Source organism: Lactuca virosa, chromosome 6 (genome assembly GCF_052849685.1).
Source record: "Lactuca virosa cultivar CGN04683 chromosome 6, Lactuca_virosa_CGN04683_v6, whole genome shotgun sequence".
Lineage (NCBI taxonomy): Eukaryota > Viridiplantae > Streptophyta > Magnoliopsida > Asterales > Asteraceae > Lactuca > Lactuca virosa.
This window is the reverse complement of record NC_136431.1, coordinates 61,795,189-61,815,096: the sequence shown is the minus strand read 5'-3', so window position 1 is coordinate 61,815,096 and position 19,908 is coordinate 61,795,189. Positions and strand designations below refer to the sequence as shown.

The window sequence follows — 19,908 nt, the reverse complement described above, 5'->3', positions numbered from 1 at the left end:
AAGTAATCATAATCAATGACTTTTTTATGGTCACTAATTGTAAATAATAGTGACTACTTTCATTGATTAGTGACTTAATAGAATGAATCATCACAAATATAGTGACTACTATACTTTAGTCACAATATTTAGTTATCACTTACATATTTTGGTCTCTAATCAGTTTAGTGATAAACCTGGGACGAAAAGTGATCACCAAAGTTTGGTCACGGAATCATTTAGTGACTACTACTTCTATTGTTAGTGACTATATCATTTTCGTCACTATTAGCATTTTTCTTTGTAGTGATTACATCAGTTCTGAAGTGTAAATTATGGGGCCCTAAATTATAACCAATAATTACAAATCATAAGAATACACTGAAATGTTGATGTATAATAACTGATTGTTTTTTTAAATAAATGGTTAATGAAAAAAAGTACATCAAGAATTGATTGTTTTTTTTAATAAACGGTTGGTGAAAAAAAGTCGAAAGCCACTTAAATTTCACGTGACCTTTTACTACAAAGATTTCGGCCCTGTCCATGTCGACATTACAATTTACAACTCTATAATTTTAACTTTTTCAAAACATTATTTCAATTCTGAAAGTTAAAGATAACCAAAAAGTCTCTAATCCACACTCATAATATTATGATAAATACAATATATATAAAAAAAAAAAAAAAAAAAAAAAAAAAAAAAAAAAACTATTAATAAATAATTATAAAAATAGCCAAATATTTTGTCATGTCGACATATAGTTATTATCATAGGAGATACATAAATAAGGTATTAGTCGCGGATTAGTGGGGAGTTAAGTCTCTTTTTTCGATTACATATAAAGTTATAAACATCATGATTAATGAAACTAATAGTTGGATCAAGACGTTTAACCTACTATTTTTTATTTTTATGTCTAAGGTGTCCAATATACGTATAAACATCATGATTAATGAAATTTGTTTTGTTTCAATTACCATATTAAAGATAAAATATACTCTATTTTTAATTCTAAATGAAGCTAAAAATTCACCAGAAATCCCATTCCAGTATTTTGTATATGTGTTTTGGAATTGATTAAATGATATTAAATAATGGGTTAATTGCATAAGACTATTTTTTTCCATCCGGTAAAATGGTTTTTTCTGAAAAAAAAAAAAGTGAGAGAAATGTTGTGTTTTTCTTATAAATGACATTTTATGTTTATTTGCATAAAGGACAATATTTTGATCACTTTTTCTGAAAAGACTAGATTTTACTTGGTGAAAAAAACTATAAATTGAACAAAAATACAAAAATGAAAAGTTAGATCAGTCTTCTGTACTTAGATCATTAAAAAAAGAATAAGTCTATCTAGAAAATGTCAAAAAATTGTGTCTTTTATTCGATAAACCCTTAAATAATTAGTTGTAGTTATACGAAAAATTAATAAATAAATAAATGACCTAAGATTTTCGTTCTTATATACTTTTGAAGTAAATTAGCTATTTAATCCTTCAATAATAAGACAGGACGTATTCTGCACACAGTTTTTTGGAGCTTTTAGTTTTTAAGAAAAATATATATATTAAAAAAAACTTCATTCGGCCGTAGGGGCTTCTACTTTTAGCTAACACAAAAAACTCTTAATCCAAAATCTACTTCAAGTATCATTTAATAAAAAGCTCTTTTATAATTTTACAAATTAACTTAGTTACCTTTTTTTGTAAATCAATGGCGTGATTTAGATAAGTAATTTTATGTAATTTTACATGTTTTAAAAGCTTCCAGCTAATTTTCAGTTTCCAGCTAGTTTTGCCGAATACGTCCAAAATTATTACGTTTTCATATCGTAAGGATGAGGTGATCAAATTATAACATTGATCCAAACACCCCCTAAGCATAAGCATGTGTGAGTGCATGACTATGTGTGCCAATAATACGAGAAAAGTTCCAAAATATTGGGTGCCCTAACAAAGGGGGTAACATGAGAATGAAGGTGAAGGTAGACCTCACAATATTAAAGACATCCGCATTAACTTGTGGTTTATTAAGCTTTACAACAAAACCTTCCATTAATGTTAAAAGTTAAAAAAACGACGCTTCTCTTGATATTGATCACACAAATAAATCAAAAGCATAAAGAAATTAAATAAAATTTCGTACCCTTACACGTATACGGCAGTTGTCATATGAGGGTACCGACTTTGATGTGTTGGATTTATAATCTTTTTCTTTTATAATAAATGTACAATTTTCAAGAATAAGTACGTGTATTTATTTCTTGTTAGGTGATTTTCAAAATCCTATAATAACTTAAATAGATAAAGGGTATATACGTCTTTTCAAATTATGAAAATCGTATAAAAAGGTGCTAGTAAGTAGTACCTACTACCTTCCTTGCGAATAAGTTCATCACACTTCTTTCCTTTGGTTCCTTGGTTTAAGCAAAAGGTTTGTATTTTTTTTATTGAGTTATCTTTTTTCATGTTTATATATATTCCATTTTGTGAAGTAACATTTTTGTGGGTACATGTAGAAAACAATATGGAGAAACCGAATTCGAGTTCAGGAGGGTTATGGAGAACGCAGTCAGATCAGTTATCCAAGATACTGGGAGATGCAATGAAATCGCCTGTCTCAAACGAGGAAACTAAAGAGGTCGATAGTTATACGCTTTCAAGAAAATCCAGCAAAAATCAAGTGCTCGCATCACCCGGGCGAAGTGGCACTAGTGGAAGAAACGCGCACATTAAAAGGGGGAAGAGTACTCAAATGAAATTTGATTTCGATGAGGTTAGTACCGGAGCCGCACTAAGTAGAGCCTCGAGTGCTAGCTTAGGGTTCTCGTTTTCACTAGCAGCGTTCACAATGCCTCCAGATGAAATAGCAGATTCAAGACCTTTCAGCGACGATGACATTCGTAAGTTTGTTTTAAATTATCTTTTAATCTTTATAAGAAACACAAATTAAAAATATGATAGATTACGATCAAAGAGCTATGGAGATAGAATTTAGAATTTAGAATTTAAAAATAGTTGTTTAACTTTAAGTAAGCCATGAAAGTGAAAGAGAAGTGATGTCACAAAGTGCCATGATAAAACTTTATGCAACAAAAAGCCAAAAGAGGCTATAAAAGCGGATAACGTGAAGCATGTGAAAAGTAAATTAAATAAAACGACGCAGTTGGACTGGTTAGACTGAGAAGTGACAGACAGCAATGAAAGTGGGCCTCCACTCTATGGAAAATGGGCCTTGAGTGGACCACATGATACTGGTCCACTTCCTCTCTAGTCAAATCCTCTAAAAGTCAATAACTCAAGACAGGTCTTCTTCTTATCTTTTCTTTATATTTTCTTTTTATTGGTCCCATTACATGAATTTTAGGCACAAATAGACACTTTGTAATAATAATGATTATTAAAAAGTCTATCTATCATATCATATAATATCGTATGTATAACAGATTTCATACAGTGTTTCGATAACATATGAATAAATTACCACAAAAGATAATTTAAAATGAAATGTTGACTTGCTTGACTCTAAATGAAGCAAATGGGGTCACAAGTCACAAGTCACAAATAATTCAACTAAGACCGGCACTCTAAGTCAAGAAAATAAGCAACATAAGTAACAAAATATCATGAATATATATATATATATATATATATATATATATATATATATATATATATATATATATATATATATATATATATATATGTGAATATGTGATATATGAAGTTTGTATTTTGTTATGCTAAACATGTTTGTTACAGCTGAAGACATTGAAGCGGGAACGCGTAAAAGGTTTCAAACAGAGCCTACCATGCAAATATATCTAAAGGTATACACAACTATTTACAATGCAAGCTTCAAAATTTTCACATTTTCATTGTCATTTTATAATTTTTTATATAGAAACAAGTTGCGGGTCTCGATTGTTTTACATGTCCAAAAAATGCAAATAGATTAATTTTCCCGTATGGCTATTTGGACAGGAAAACATGGAGGTTTTTGTAAGAGAACAATGCAAGATATGATATGTCAGGTTAGTCTTGTACAGAAAATCTCATATTCTATGGTATTTATGTACAAGACTAATTGTTTTTTTAAACCAAAACCGAAAAAACCAACCTCATCTTTAAAAGACAAATATAGACCCCACTCTAAATAGGCATAAGTCATCTCATCTCTCATGTTGTATTCACTTAGATGTTGCTAATTATAATACTAACTGAATTTAATTTAATTTTTCATAAAATGCAGTTTACGGAAGTGACATACAAGATAATAACCAAAGGAGTGACATCAACCCAAGAGAAATATATTTTAAATGGAATAAATGGTTCGGTTAATCCAGGTGAAGTTTTGGCCCTCATGGGGCCATCGGGAAGTGGCAAAACTACCCTCCTAAGTTTGCTTGGAGGGCGGTTGACAGAGCATACGTTAGGTGGATCAGTTACTTATAATGACAAGCCGTATTCAAAGCTCCTAAAAAGCAGGTACACTTTTTTTCCAAAAAGTTGGGATGAATTTATTGGTTTTTTGGAAAAGCCAGTATTCCTGACATTAAAAGTCTTTTTTTGTCTAAAAAGTTAGTCTTTACCAAACATTTTTTTAGCTTATTGGCTTTTTGAAAATTTTATGAAATGTGATCTTGGCAGGATTGGGTTTGTGACGCAAGATGACGTGTTGTTCCCTCATTTAACTGTGAAGGAAACTATAACATATGCGGCTCTTTTACGGCTATCTAAGACACTAACGAAACAAGAGAAGGAAAAACGAGCAGAAGATGTGATATATGAACTTGGTTTGGAGAGGTAATTAACTCGCATTTTCAAGATATTATCGAAAGTGTTGGGAAAATGGTCTCAAAGATTGCCAATGAATAATAATAAAGAAAACTGAACAGAAGAATATACGTGGAAAACTCCAAAACCATAGAAAAACCACATGCCTTCATACAGAGAATTTCACTATATGACAAATTATTACAATCATTTAGACTAATCTCTTAGGTCACCTATTAATTACACTCGCACTCTCCTAAAATGGAAATATTATTATGAAAGTGATATATGGTTCCTCTAATAATATATCTTAAAACAGGTGTCAAGATACTATGATAGGAAACTCCTTTATTCGGGGAGTTTCAGGTGGCGAAAGAAAGCGTGTTTCCATTGGAAATGAAATCATAATCAACCCTTCCCTTTTGTTTCTTGATGAACCCACTTCTGGTTTGGATTCAACAACTTCTTTGAGAGTAATTGAACTACTACAAGACATAGCTGAGGTATGATTATTTAATTCAAGTTCCTACTTGTTTATATATTTAAAGAAGAACTAATTACAAAACATACCACATCATATCGCGAAAAATAATGTGATTTTCATCAACTTTATATAAAAAGTATTGATTGATTTGTTTATATGTTAATAACAGAATGATAAGACAGTGGTTACAACTATACACCAACCATCGAGTCGACTTTTCCATAAATTTGACAAATTAATCCTACTTGGAAAAGGGAGCTTGTTGTATTTTGGGAAAGCTTCAGAAGCTATGGTGTATTTTTCATCAATCGGATGTTCTCCTTTAATCGCTATGAATCCAGCAGAATTCTTGTTAGATCTTGCAAATGGGAACATGAATGATGTTTCTGTTCCACCTGAATTAGAGGATAGAGTACATTTGGGAAATTCGGGAAGAGAAACAACAAATGGGAAACCCTCTCCAGCAATCGTGCATGAGGTAAATTTATTAATAATTATGATTTAAAACATTTTAGAAAAACTTAATTAGATTGTTTTAAGAATCATTATGTTTTGTAGTATCTAGTGGAGGCATGCATGAGTCATGTTGGGGAAGAAACAAAAAAGAGACTTAGGACTCAAACATCACTCGATCAAGAAAAGACGTTTCAAAAACGAGAATGGGGGGCAAGTTGGAGAGAACAATACTCGATATTGTTCATGAGAGGGATTAAAGAAAGGCGTCATGATTATTTTAGTTGGTTGAGAATCACACAAATTGTAGCAACCGCAATCATTTTAGGGCTTCTTTGGTGGCAATCCGATGTTCATACCCCCAAAGATTTGCAAAATCAGGTATGAAAAGTTTCCATCTTTACCAAGAGACATAAATACCATTACTACTTCATAAGGATTGTTGTTTTCTAATTGTACCCAAGGGTAAAATGGTCATTTTCAATCAGGTATAAAAAGTTCCCATTTTTTGAAAAAAAAAAAATAGCACCACACATAAATGTCATTATTACTCCATAAGGAATGTTGTTTTTCTAATTGTACCCAAGGGTAAAATGGTCATTTTCAATCAAGTATAAAAAGTTTCCATTTTTTGAAAAAACAATGCCACTACCCACAAATACCCTTACTAGTTACTACATCATAAGGGCTAAGGCATGCTGTTTTGTAATTGTACCCAAGGGGTAAAATGGTCATTTGCAATATATGAAAACTTTCCACTACTACACAAGAAATGTTTTTTTCTTTTTGGAAAAGAGAGGACAAGAGAGAGTCCCCTGAAAATTTATTAATAAAGAAATGTTGTTTTGTTATTCCATAATCCACCTAAGGGTAAAACGGTCATTTTTTTTTTGCAGGCAGGACTGCTCTTCTTCATTGCGGTATTTTGGGCGTTTTTCCCGGTTTTTACAGCTATATTCACATTCCCTCAAGAAAGAGCAATGTTGAAAAAGGAAAGAGCAGCTGACATGTATAAGCTTAGTGCATATTTCCTAGCAAGAACAACAAGTGACCTTCCACTTGATCTTCTTCTCCCAATCATTTTCCTCCTAATTGTTTATTTCATGGGAGGACTCAGACTCACTGCTCAATCATTTTTCCTAACCATGCTTATAGTCTTTCTATGCATTGTTTCAGCTCAGGTATATAAATTTTACATATTTATAAACTTGATTTACATAATATAATATAACATTATATATATATATATATATATATATATATATATATATAACTAAAATGGCAGGGTCTTGGATTGGCTATTGGTGCTGCAGTTATGGACTTAAACAAGGCAACAACTTTAGCTTCTGTAACTGTAATGGCTTTCATGTTAGCTGGAGGGTTTTTTGTAAAGGTAGACATTAAAATAAATCACTAACAGATTATAAACTAAACTCTTATATAACTTAATATGATTGTATATAATGCTAAAAGAATGTTTTTTTTCTTTTTATTGTAGAACGTTCCAGTGTTCATTTCGTGGTTAAGTTACTTGTCATTCAACTATCACACATACAGACTTCTTCTAAAAGTGCAGTATGAACATATCAGCTCTGTAATTGAGGGGATTGAATTAGACAGTGGATTGAAGGAAGTTGGAGCCCTAGCAGCCATGGCTGTTGGGTATCGTATCTTGGCTTACTTGTCTTTGAGACATTTGTAGCTTGAATGATTCATGAGTGTTTGGGTAATCAAGAACTTCATGAGTGTTTGGATAATCAAGAACTATTGAAGTGAATTTTTGTTTTGTTTTTTGATTCATACTGATGCAAGAGGTGAGAATGGAGCATAGGGAAAAAGAAGCTATATACAGTGACTTGAAGAAGAATTTGTTCAAATATCATCTACACAGATGTGAAATCACTATTTGAGAGGTTTACTTGCTAGTGTGTATCGATATTATTGATGTTCATAGCTGAAATTAAGTTATCTGTGGCTGTAAAACAACTAAAGATCATAAATTTCAGCAAAGTATGTGCATTTTTCAGGAATTTGTGTTTTCATGAGCCTAAATTTACCGAAATCGATTCATCCAAACAACTGATAGTCACCTGGTGTATACACTTTCATAATTTATGTACATTATAAACTAAATTCTTCTGTAATTTTGAAACTAGAAATCGCTTATTTGAAATTAAAGCCAGATGTAGGTTTTTTGAGAAGCGATACTCTACATCTACATCTGATTGTTTCGTCTAAATTGAGGGAGCATATGATAGGCGACGGGATTAATGGTGGAAATTGAAAGGAAAAAACGGGTTGAGGCATAGAACCTGATGTATTCTCCGGTGATTATAACCGTCGGCGGTAAAACGGGATGACCACCGGCGTAGAGTTGCATCTTCATTGAGAATGCTGACGGCCGATTAGACGCTGTGAATTGTCCGTTAGGATCACTCACTCTTTAAAAAGTTGTTTAATTTGACCCAGATATTTTAGAACTTTACACGTTCAACCCTTTAAAGTTTTGAAACTCCTTTTTTAAACCCTCCTACTAATTGTAAAATGATTTAAAAGACTAAATAAGTCTATTTCCCAATCAGTTATTAAATTTGTCTAATTGAAATTGAAACACTTTTTTCCATAAAACTCATTTTGTGAATTAAGTGCATTTTATATCTCATGTTTATATAAATAATCCAACATTTTACAACAAATGACAAATAGCAAAACAAATGAAATTTTGCAATTCATATGAAATTATAAATTGTATTTTGTTAATAAGAGGTCAAATGACTAAAAAACATTGATAACAAACTAGAAAGGTTACCCTCGCTACGCGAGGGCCAGAAGCTTTCAATGTTGTTTCCGAATTGATAAATATGACAGACATAGAAAGTGCAAGGATGAAAAGTTCGGACTTTGCCCCGAACAAAAAATGTAAAAGTTTTGACTGCAAGGACCAGAAGTGTGAAAATGGCTAAAGAATTAAAGGGGTAGGAATTAGCAACTTTTTAGAAAATGGATCAAAGTTGTCAAACCGTTAAAGTTTTGTGGCCAAACTTTAAATATTAAAAGGTTCCAAAAAAGTGTAAAAATATTGATTGCAAGGACCAAAAGTGTCAAAATGGGTAAAGAATAATGACCAAAGTTGCCAAAAAATATCCAAATTTAGTATTCCTAACTTCCAACAATAATACAGGGACCAATTCTGCCAAAAAAATGGGAAGTTGAATGGAACACAAACAAAAGGACATGAATAAATTAATTAAAGAAGTACAGGGACCGGATATGTAAATCAAGGGACCAAACTTGGACAAAGTATCCCAAGTTTACTATTTCTTTCTTCCACAACTTTAATATATATAATAATGATAATAGAAACCATTTAATATATATAATTAATAATCAGGGCCGGCCCATGGCATGTGCACCAAGTGCCCATGAACAGGGCCCAAAAAAGTATAGGGCCTAATTTTTTTATAGAATTTTTAGTATAGTATACTCATTTAATGGCCCAAAAAAAACTAGGTTATTCTTTTCATTTGTTCGACTGCACGCAAGCAAGAATGAACGGCTGAGCGGGAAGAAATTTCGGGAAAAAAAAAACGTTTGGGTTCTTCACTGATTACGCTGCAAGCATGTAGCATTCATTACGGAGTAACGGTATTATTTATCTTTTGATTGCTTCTTTTATGTTTTATCCATCGATTCCAATCACCACAAGCAATCAACATAATCTTATTTCTTCTTTATTTCTTCTCAAAACTTTGAAGCAAGCTGCAAGTCAAGGCTTCAAGCCCTTCATTCCTTCAAGCAACGATTCATTCAAAATCAAATATTCAGAAGTTTCGAAATCAGAAGACAGAAGGTTTCGATTTTTGAAATTAGAAACAAGCAACGATACATACAACAATCTGAGGTTTAGACATTCAAAATTAGAAGGTAAAATTAAGGCAGTTCTTATTTTTTCATGGATTTCTTAGTTGTTAATTGTTAATAATAAGTTCTTAGTTTTATATTTCTAAATTCTAATCAGATTTTTTTTCTTCTCATATTCTGCTTCCAATCACTAATCAGTTTGACAATTTCTAAATTTCTAAATTCGTTTCTGATTTTGAAGGTGTTTTCTGATTCTAAATTCGTAAGACAGAAGTCAGAAGAAACAAGGAAGTGAGGAAATTAGTTTCTAAATTTTGAGGGTACAAGCAATTTCTGATTTATGTTTTGATTTCAAGTTTCTGAATTCCTTTCTGTTTTTGGTTTCTGATATTGAAATATATCATGCTGATTTGGAATTTGGATTATGTTTTTTTTACAGTTTTGATACCCTTTCTGGCTTTCTTGTTGATTTGAAGAATTGAAGTGTTGAAATTCTAGAACCAAGAAGAAATCTACAAATCACAAAAAATGTTGTTTCTTTCTTTTCTACAATTTGCAATGCCTCCTAGATTAAAAAAATATGCATCTGGATATGAAAAACGTAAGAAAAAACAAAAAGTTGAAGAAGATAATAAAACTCAAGCAGGATCTATGCATAAGTTTATAACAAAAAAACACAAAACTTTTCGGAAAATGAAACACAAACTGTTAATGAAGCTATTCTTGATGATAATGATAATGTTGATGCTAATGTTAATAATAACTAGAAAAGGACGCGCGGCTCCGCCGCTTTTGGACTATGTCATAGAAGTTAAATATCGGCAAACTTTAAAATATGTATTGAAAGTGTAAATCGCCACAAATAAGGGAGAAAACCGACACCCCCTAAAATTAGATTTCAAAAGTGTACAACAAAAAGAAAGAACATTGATGGAGAAAAACCAAAAATGTTGTGGCTATAATGTAAAAGTTGTCAAAGTTGGAAAAATATGGTGACAAAAGTCTAAAGGAGGTTTTTTTGTGTTTTTTATGTCAAAATGTAAAAGTTTTGACTACAAGGTTGAAAAGTGTCAAAGTCACTAAAAATTTATGGCAAAAACATCAAAATATAAAAGATTTGACTGCAAGGACGAAAAGTGTCAAAGTCACTAAAGATTTGTGGCAAAAATCTAAAGGCACAAAAACTTAATCAAAACTTAAAAATGTAAAAGTTTTCACTTCGAGGACTAAAACTGTCAAATTCATCAAACATTTGTGGCAAAAACCTAAAGCAAAAAAGATTACTATTCATAAGGTCCCTTGGATTTAATATATATATATATATATATATATATATATATATATATATATATATATATATATATATATATATAATGTTAATGATAATATTGATATTAATGATAATGCTAATGTTGATGTTGATGATAATGTTGATGTTAATGATAATGCTAATGTTGATGTTGATAATAATGTTGATTTTCACACTTTTGATATATTTGATCCAAGAAATTGGGATGTTCTTGATTCTAACATGATAAATATTTTAGCATTGAAAGGTCCTAAAAGAGATTTATCCATTATAAAAGGTCCTAAAGATAAATATTTAAGAAGATTTTCTGCAACATATTATACTAAAACTTTACCAAATGGGGAAAATGTGATAGAGATTGGCTTGTTTATTCTAAAGAAATTGATAAAAAGTTGTGTTTTTGTTGTAAAATATTTCGAAAAGGGTGTGGAAAAGGTCAATTAGCAAATGAGGGTTTTTGTGATTGGATACATCTTAACACTAGAATTAAAGAGCATGAAACAAGTATGAAACATGTTAAAAATATAAATACTTGGTATGATTTATGTTTAAGATTACAAAAAAATAAAACTATTGATAATGCCGCTAAAAACAATTAGAAAAAGAAAAAGTTCATTGGAGACAAGTTTTGTTGAGAATTATATCTATTGTGAAATTTCTTGCTAAACATAATCTAACTTTTCGTGGTACTAATGAGAAGTTGTATGAAGATAACAATGGAAATTTTTTAGGCTTATTTGAAATGTTGGTTGAATTTGACATGGTTTCTTATGATATATACAACGTATTACAAATGAAATTGGTATCCATAAACATTATCTTGGGCATAGGATATAAAATGAATTAATTCTTTTGCTTTCTTCAGAAATAAAATCTATGATTATCAAAAAGATAAAAAATGCAAAATATTTTTCTATAATACTTGATTGTACTCCCGATATAAGTCACCAAGAGCAAATGACTATTATTTTAAGATATGTAGATGTCTCATCAAATGTTGTTTGCATTGAAGAATCCTTTTTAGGGTTTTTAGATGTAAATGATACAACCGGACAAGGACTTTTTAATGTTTTACAAATGAATTGAATTTGCTTGATCTTGACATTAATAATGTACGTGGACAAGGTTATGATAATGGATCAAATATGAAAGGAAAACATCAAGGAGTGCAAAAAAAAATTTAGATATAAATTCTAGAGCTTTTTATACTCCTTGTGGTTGTCATAGTTTGAACTTAACTTTATGTGATATGGCTAATACTTGTAGTAAAGCTAAAAGTTTTTTTGGAACAATACAACGTATCTATACAATTTTTGCAAATTCCACTAAGAGATGGCAAATTTTAAAAGATAATGTGAAAGAGTTAACTGCTAAATCTTTGTCATCCACTCGTTGGGAGAGTCGTGTTGATAGTGTTAAAGCTATAAGATTTCAAATTTTTGATATACAAAAAGCTTTACTTCAAGTAGCCAAAAATGATAATGATCCAAAAATAACAAGTGAAGCTAAATCCTTAGCAAAAAATGAACTTGGTAACTTTGAGTTTATATTGGCATTAGTAATTTGGTATGAAATGTTAAATATTGTTAATTTAGTTAGCAAAAAATTACAATCAAAAGATATGCTTATTGATGTTGCTATGAAAAAAATAAAGGGGTTGATTTTGTTTTTTAAGGAATATAGAGAAAATGGGTTTTTAAATGCTTTAGAAACTGCAAAAGATATTGCCTTGAAAATGGGCATTGATCCAATATTTCCTAAAAAACGTGAACCTAAAATAAAAAAACATTTTGATGAAATTTCAAATGATACTTCTTGTATTGCTTCACAATCCGTGCAAGAGAAATTTAGAGTTAAATATTTTATTTATATTGTTGATCAAGCAATTATTTCTTTAACTACAAGGTTTGAACAATATCAACAATATAATAAAATATTTGGTTTTTTGTTTAATTCAGAAAAATTGCTTTCATTAGATGATATTACATTAAAGTCTTGTTGTAAGTCTCTTGAAACTTCACTCAAGAAAGATGAACAATCGGATATTGATGGAAATGACTTATATGTTGAATTAAAATTACTTTTACATCTCTTGCTTAAGGAAAAAATGACAGCAATTGATATTCTAAATTTTTTAAAACGTGTTGATTGTTTTCCTATTACATCTATTGCATATAGAATTATGTTGACTATTCCTGTTACTGCTGCATCTGCAGAACGGAGTTTTTCAAAATTGAAGATTTTGAAGTCCTACTTACGATCTACAATGACTCAAGAACGACTTAATGGATTGGCTTTGATGACGATTGAGCGTAACATGTTGGATAATGTTACTTATGAAGATATTATTGAAAAATTTATTTCAACAAATATTAGAAGGATAGCTATTTTCAAGTAGAAGCCAATGTCTTTTTTGTGTATTATTTTGAATGAAAATTTAATTTTATTTATTTGCAGTAGAAAATTAAAATTTATAGTTTTTTTTGCTTATATTTTAAGATCTTTCAAAATTTAGGGCCTATTTTTGTTAAATCGCACAGGGTCTCCAAAATTTCAGGGCCGGCCCTGTTAATAGTTTACAATCTTGTAAATTCACTTAATTGTTTTGTTAAAAAAAACATTTATCTTATATTATAGGTAGAAGATAGATTTTGTGTAGATTTAATTTTTTTTTTTTTTGTAAACTATTTATTTAAATTTTGTGTAGATTTAAATTTGATTGTATTTATGTTCATATATATGTATATTTATAGTGTTATAATCCTCTAGTATAAAACATGAAAAATACATTTTTATTCTGGTAATTAACATTGGTACCAAAGCCTCTTAGAACCCTAATATGTTGCCTTGAGGCCGCCTTTCTCTCCCGACTGCCACATGTCGCCGACCACTCACCCTTCCAACATCTTCTTCTCCACTTAAGTCTTAACCATGGTTAACTCACCACCATTTCTCACAAAACATGGTCGGCAATATCCAGATACGTTCATGTTTTCTCAACAAAAGGTCGAAGGTTACCTCCTCCTCCTCATGGGTAGCTTTATGTTGATGATAAGAAGACCCTTCTAAGTAATGTTTAGATTATTGTCTATTTACCATTTTGAAAAAGTTCATGGGTTTGCTAACAGCTAACTTGATCTTTATGTATATATTGATATGTATATTTATGTCCACTTTGTTGACTTTTGAGTAGGCAGTGCTCTTCTTTTGTGTAGAGAAATGGTAGTACTAATAGAGTTAGGAACCATACAGGTGATATCTTACTACATGTTGTTTCTTGCTTCCCTTCATAGGCTAACGTCCACTTTTGATTTCGAAATTGTAACTATTTATATTTGATCGAAATTGTAACTATTTATATTTGAATCGACGGTGTTTGGTTATGTTCTTTTTATTTGGACCAAACGTGCACAACATGGAACGGTGTTCATAAGAAAATGAATACATGACTAATTTGTGTGGATTGCACATCAATTATTTGGATTTTAGTATGTTATGGATTTGAAAATATTTATGTTTTGATTTGAATTTATGTTTAATTTGGATTTTGTATGATGTTTTATATTTTCATATAATTATTCTAGAAATTGTTCAATTATTTTATAAAACAAAATAATATGGAATGGTAAAATAGTCACTTTTATCATTCATTACAACAATTCAAATGTCTAGTCTAACACCATGTTTATATTCAAGAGGCATATGAACTTAGAGCCTCTTAGTAATTCAGATCCTGTCAAAGAACCTCTAAAACCAAATCCAAATGATGAACATCATATATCAAATTGTAATTTGATTGAATTGGTTCCAAATTTTCAATGTTCAAATTGGGTTGGTCGATTTTTGGATCCACGTCCAGTATCCAATAAAAAAAGAACGGATTCGATAGTAGTTTTAATATTTAATTACTGATATCTAGAATATTGGATTATAGTTCATGGTAAATGGATGCTACCTGGATATTAATATTGAACAAGTCTTTTGGATAATGGATCTGTCTGATAAAATTAGATGGTAGCGGGTAATTGGTATCTGCTAACGTTTTGTTAAAAGCTACGTAAGATAGCGCATTTATATTTGGGGTTTTTTGTTTAAACTAAACGTTAAAAGTTTGTAATGTCAAACAAAGTTTTGTTTAAAACGAAAAGTTTTGTCAAATGCTAGAAACTAGAAGCTTTCAAATAGTAAACACGCCCTATATAGTTAAACTTTTATAGAGAAAAATCTAGAAAATACAAATAAAAAATTTACATCGGAAATATCTAATATTCATTATTGATTTAATTGGATCGATTCTATTTGAAAAGTGAAAACATTAGACATTAGAAAGACAAAGACGTTAACGGATAAACTTAAAACAAACAATTTTAAATCATTAATCATTTTAAATTCAAACAGTTTTAGCCGATTCAAAGAAACTCGTGGAGTTATGGTTGATCACGGTTGCTGAATGAGGTTGTGTTCGAAATGGTCGTTTTTACAAATAACTTCCTTGGTTGACCAAGACAAACCACTCACACGCATGCAAACTTACTTCTATTTCACATACATACGTAACTTTGAAAGATTTTCTTTACAAAACGTAGCTTTCATCCCTACGCCGATTTTTGTTGATTGTAAATTAACAAGTATATACGTAATATTTCATGCAAGTAACCAACACAATAATCCAAAATCCAAACAAACGAAAAGATCATTGCATCGCATAATGACATAAACCTCTAGTTTCTGCCAACATGTCTCCATTTAGGTCTCGAAATCCATGAAAATAACCCGTGTTGGGGTTGCCATAGCCCATATGCATGATATATGTATATATGTATATGGAAGACTTGAATCTAAAAATTATTATTCGATTATATTTAATGCTCAAATATAATTTAAAAAAAAATACTTCAAATAATTAATAAACAGGTGGAGTTAATAATCCCCTATTTTTACTGCAAGGTTGACCTTGTTGATCAAGTCTCATAATATTTTCGAGAAGAAAAACAACATATGGGTGAACTAACTAAATAACCTAGCCGGCAATTTATCCCGGCGAAATATTATAATATTCTAGATAAAATAAAGACTTATTCAAAGTTGACTAGGCTCCCAACTATACGTAAGTATCAAACATAAATATATGTGAATATTCAGAGAGAATTAAACATCGACAGACATCCAACATGACCACTGCCATCACCACCACCAGCACCACCATGATCACCGCTACACAACTGCATCATTTGCAAGGGCCTAAACCTGCACCGTTGATGATAAACAAGAACTCCTCCAAGATCATCAAGAAGAATAACACTAGTCATCAACATGACAAGCATTTACTTCGAGGTAGGGGCTATAAATCTCCGGTGATAGTTTACCTGAAGTCGCCGAAAATCGTTCATGTGCTCCCTCATGAGTTCATGACCACCGTCCAAAGACTCACCGGAAAATCGGTCACTTCATCTTCAAATCAAACTCTTTAATTCTTTTGTTTCTCTTTCTGTACCATATAATACTTGAATAATTCAATACTCACTTAAATTTTCGTAAATTCTTCAAACACTACAAGAATCAGTTTCCTTCAGATTACGGATATGTAAGTATATATATGGAGTTCCTTACGAGCTAACCGGTTATGTTTCAAGATGCATTGTTGACAATTGACATGGGCGTGTGTTTTCTCTTTGTTTCCTGAACAAATGAATGTGTGTCTAAACTATTAATATGATTTGAAGTCATATTAAATTAGTTTTGAGTGTTTAATTAAGATTTTGATAAATGTAAATTATACAGATTTACTCGCTACAAATCGATTTATTATGTGGCTCGTAATATTCAAGTTACATGACATTCATTTATAATACGTATGAACTTTTTTTAGTAATTAATTGCACTATAGAATGTAGACATCTAATTTTCTCAAATGCTATTTTTCTACCTGCACAACTTATGCAACTTAATAATAATTTTAAAATTACTTGGTATGTATATTTGGTTGTATATAATTAAGCTTGGTGAGAAATTTGTAAATGCTACAAAGGATAAAGTGAAACGTGTAGTATGCTGTGATTTTGATATATAATTCTGTCAGGTTCGAAGATTATTAGAAAATCTAAGAAAGACATGAATAATGTAATAAAACATAAATGTTTTTCATTTATAAATAACGAAAATATATACAATAAGATTGTTTGCAGCTTTGCATTACCCATTAACACTTTTTGAAAAACATAAATGAGAAAATAAAAGGTAAAATTTATACTTGAAGTCAAATTAGGTGACAATTACTATTTAACTTTTGATTTTGATCTCTATGTTAACTTTTAAAAATAGACTGATCAAGTCACCCAATGTTTTATATTCATAATTTTAAATCTCAACAAACTAAATGCATAATACTCAATGAGAGTAAAAAGATATATAAGTCCGTGGTAATAAGTTGTAAGTTGATTGGTGATTCGATGCATATACTGAACTCGTAAGATTTTATTTTCAAAAAGGGTTTGATATGCTCTAATATAAATTTAAAAAAAAAAAGGTTATTAAATAGGGAGCAAACTTGGTCAACATGGTTCATATTGGAATTCTTTAACATAAGATAGGTAACCCAAAATATATATGTCAAATTACCTGGTTTATTAATAGCAACTATGCTTTCATGTCTCACTTTATTTCTAAACTTAAATGAAAAAAAAAATAATGGAGTTGTTGAATATTGAATTTTATGCACCTTTTGCCATGCAAGTTGCAATATCTCTCTCTTGGAAATTTTCTAAAATTGATTATCAATAATTCCATTTTAAATGAGTGCCTTGATATTGATATTGCCTTGATATTGATATTGATAATGATATCAACATCTTGTATATATTTAAGTTGTATTATTTGTATTGACAATGTAATATCAAAAATTTCGAATATTGATTTGAAGTCTTTTAAATCAAAGATGTCTTCTAGAAAGTCTATTATTGGGTTTTGTATTTAACGAGGCTTTAGGAGGCCAGTGTGTTGCCGAGAAAATTAAAACACTAGTTTTTGTGATATAATTATATGTTTGTTTGAAGTTTAAGTTTTATATTTCTCATAGTTTTCTAGCATAAGTAGGCCTGTGTGTTGCGGCAAAAAATTAAACGGTAATTTTTATGACATAATTATATGTTCCTTTGTAGTTTTCTAGGATTGTATTTTCAAAATATAATTATTTAATAACAACGTATCTAATTTTAGAATAGTAGACATTAAAGTTAAACAAAAAATTAAATGAAAGTAACATGCTACATTATACAACAAAATGAAACCTTTTTTTTAGCCGAATCAGGGGCAACTGCAACAAATATCAATATATTTTTATTTTGTTGTCTAATATAGCATACTAGTTTCATTTTGTATTCTTATTTTTTTATTAATTATTTTTTCTTATTAAACCATTATATTTAGAAAATACAATGTTATTGTGGGTAAAACCACTACTAGAAAACAGTCATTTAATGACACGCAAACAACGACACGCACTAATTTACGATACGTATTTTTTGTGCTTCCTAAAAATAATGTCAGTTTTCTAAAATTTGAAGGATAGAGGACACGCATTTTTGCATGCCCTAAATTTTGTGTCCAACAAAAAAAAACACGGAAGGCACCTATCATAAAAAGTGTGTCGTGTAAAGATGTTGTTTTATATATTTTTTTAGGAAAGCGTGTTCTCCGTTTTTTTTTAACAGTCGATGGAACCCTAATAGTACTGTGAGGCTGTCAAAGAACCCTAATAGTATTGTGAGGCTGTCAATCCTTTTGAAGCAGCCCGTCTTCCTATACGTCGATCTGTACTCTCTCTCCCTTCTCTTTGGAAGCCCTAATCCACCACCATCAGCTCTAAGAGTTCGGAGTGCATCTGATGACATCGACATCAACACTGTTGCATCTAATGAAACAACACATGGAACCGTTTCACAAATTCAAGATGACAACTCAGACCCACCACCGCTTCTCTCTCCTCGTCCATTTCATTCTCACACACGTATCTTTTCTTGACCTTTCTTTTTAGTTTTTTTACATTTAAACCATTGGTTCATCTGGAATCAACTACCATCGTCGATCTGATATGGTTTCTTTCAATTTTTTTGCAGAAGGTTTTGGAGATGGTGGTGTGTGGCGGTGGTTTCTCTGTCCGATAATACCATATAAGAACCCTAATTCTATTTCTTAATGAGCTATATATATATCACATGTTGGTGTGCTTCTAGTTATGATTGCTTCATAGAAACACTCTTTAACATAATTTTTGTTCTTCATTTAATTTCTTATGTTCATATTGTGTTTGCTTTTCTTATTATTAGGTACAGGAATTTGGAAAAAGGAGGCTGAAGACTTGAGGGAAAGATGCTTTCTCAACACTGTATACATCCAAAGAATGCGTTCATCCATAGATCGTCAACAAGTCATTCAGCTATATGAACAGATTTTTAGGGTATAACCAGTCATAAATTCAACAGTATCTTCTTGTGACCTAAAAATCTTGACAGGTGTCCGACAAAGCTTGGAAACCATGGCACAATGTTTACACCATCAATGGTTGGTCTTTCTGTCACACCCCTGAACCAGACGGCGGAAACGTCTGGGGGTTCGTGTGACTAATAATTGAATAATCATCACAATGAATATACATGAATCATAACACGATCATCACCAACATTACATAACACAACTGGCATTGTTCACATCTAGTACATTGTTAAAATACATAAGTTCAAATTGTTAAAAGTACGATAAGTGCTATTACATAAAACAAAACCATACACACTTGCATATCTTCCAGTTTAACGATTACCTGAGAATACAAGTTATTTTGAAAACGATCAACATATATAATATTGGTGAGTTCATAAGTAAGTTTGAGTAAAAGTCTTTGTATCTTTCATAAAAACCCAGAAAATCCGATATTTTCTGTAAAAAGTCTGAAAATGTTGTGAAAATCAAATATAAATGCATGTGTGAATTTCATAGTTTTAGCTTGTAAAAGAGTGGTTTAGTTTCATGGTATTGTGAATAAATGATA

General features: G+C 30.6%; 1 protein-coding gene and 1 pseudogene across 2 annotated transcripts; both read left to right on the top strand.

Annotated features, from left to right (window-relative positions):
- The first annotated feature begins 2,309 nt into the window (after positions 1-2,309).
- On the top strand, positions 2,310-7,725 carry LOC145119653 (ABC transporter G family member 22-like). 2 transcript variants are annotated; one of them, XM_079055356.1, is made up of 11 exons: positions 2,310-2,416; positions 2,502-2,885; positions 3,745-3,812; positions 4,235-4,470; positions 4,633-4,788; positions 5,078-5,261; positions 5,412-5,720; positions 5,801-6,076; positions 6,592-6,876; positions 6,981-7,088; positions 7,194-7,725. In XM_079055356.1, the coding sequence occupies exons 2-11, from the start codon at positions 2,510-2,512 to the stop codon at positions 7,395-7,397; spliced, it is 2,202 nt and encodes a 733-aa protein (XP_078911482.1). In that variant the 5' UTR covers positions 2,310-2,416; positions 2,502-2,509; the 3' UTR covers positions 7,398-7,725. The 2 variants fall into 2 exon arrangements, with proteins under 2 accessions (XP_078911482.1, XP_078911483.1); XM_079055357.1 differs by lacking the exon at positions 2,310-2,416 and adding an exon at positions 3,967-4,016 and having other exon boundaries at positions 2,826-2,885.
- A 3,203-nt stretch (positions 7,726-10,928) lies between these two features.
- Positions 10,929-19,483, top strand: LOC145121584 (uncharacterized; annotated as a pseudogene).
- The last annotated feature ends 425 nt before the right edge of the window (positions 19,484-19,908 follow it).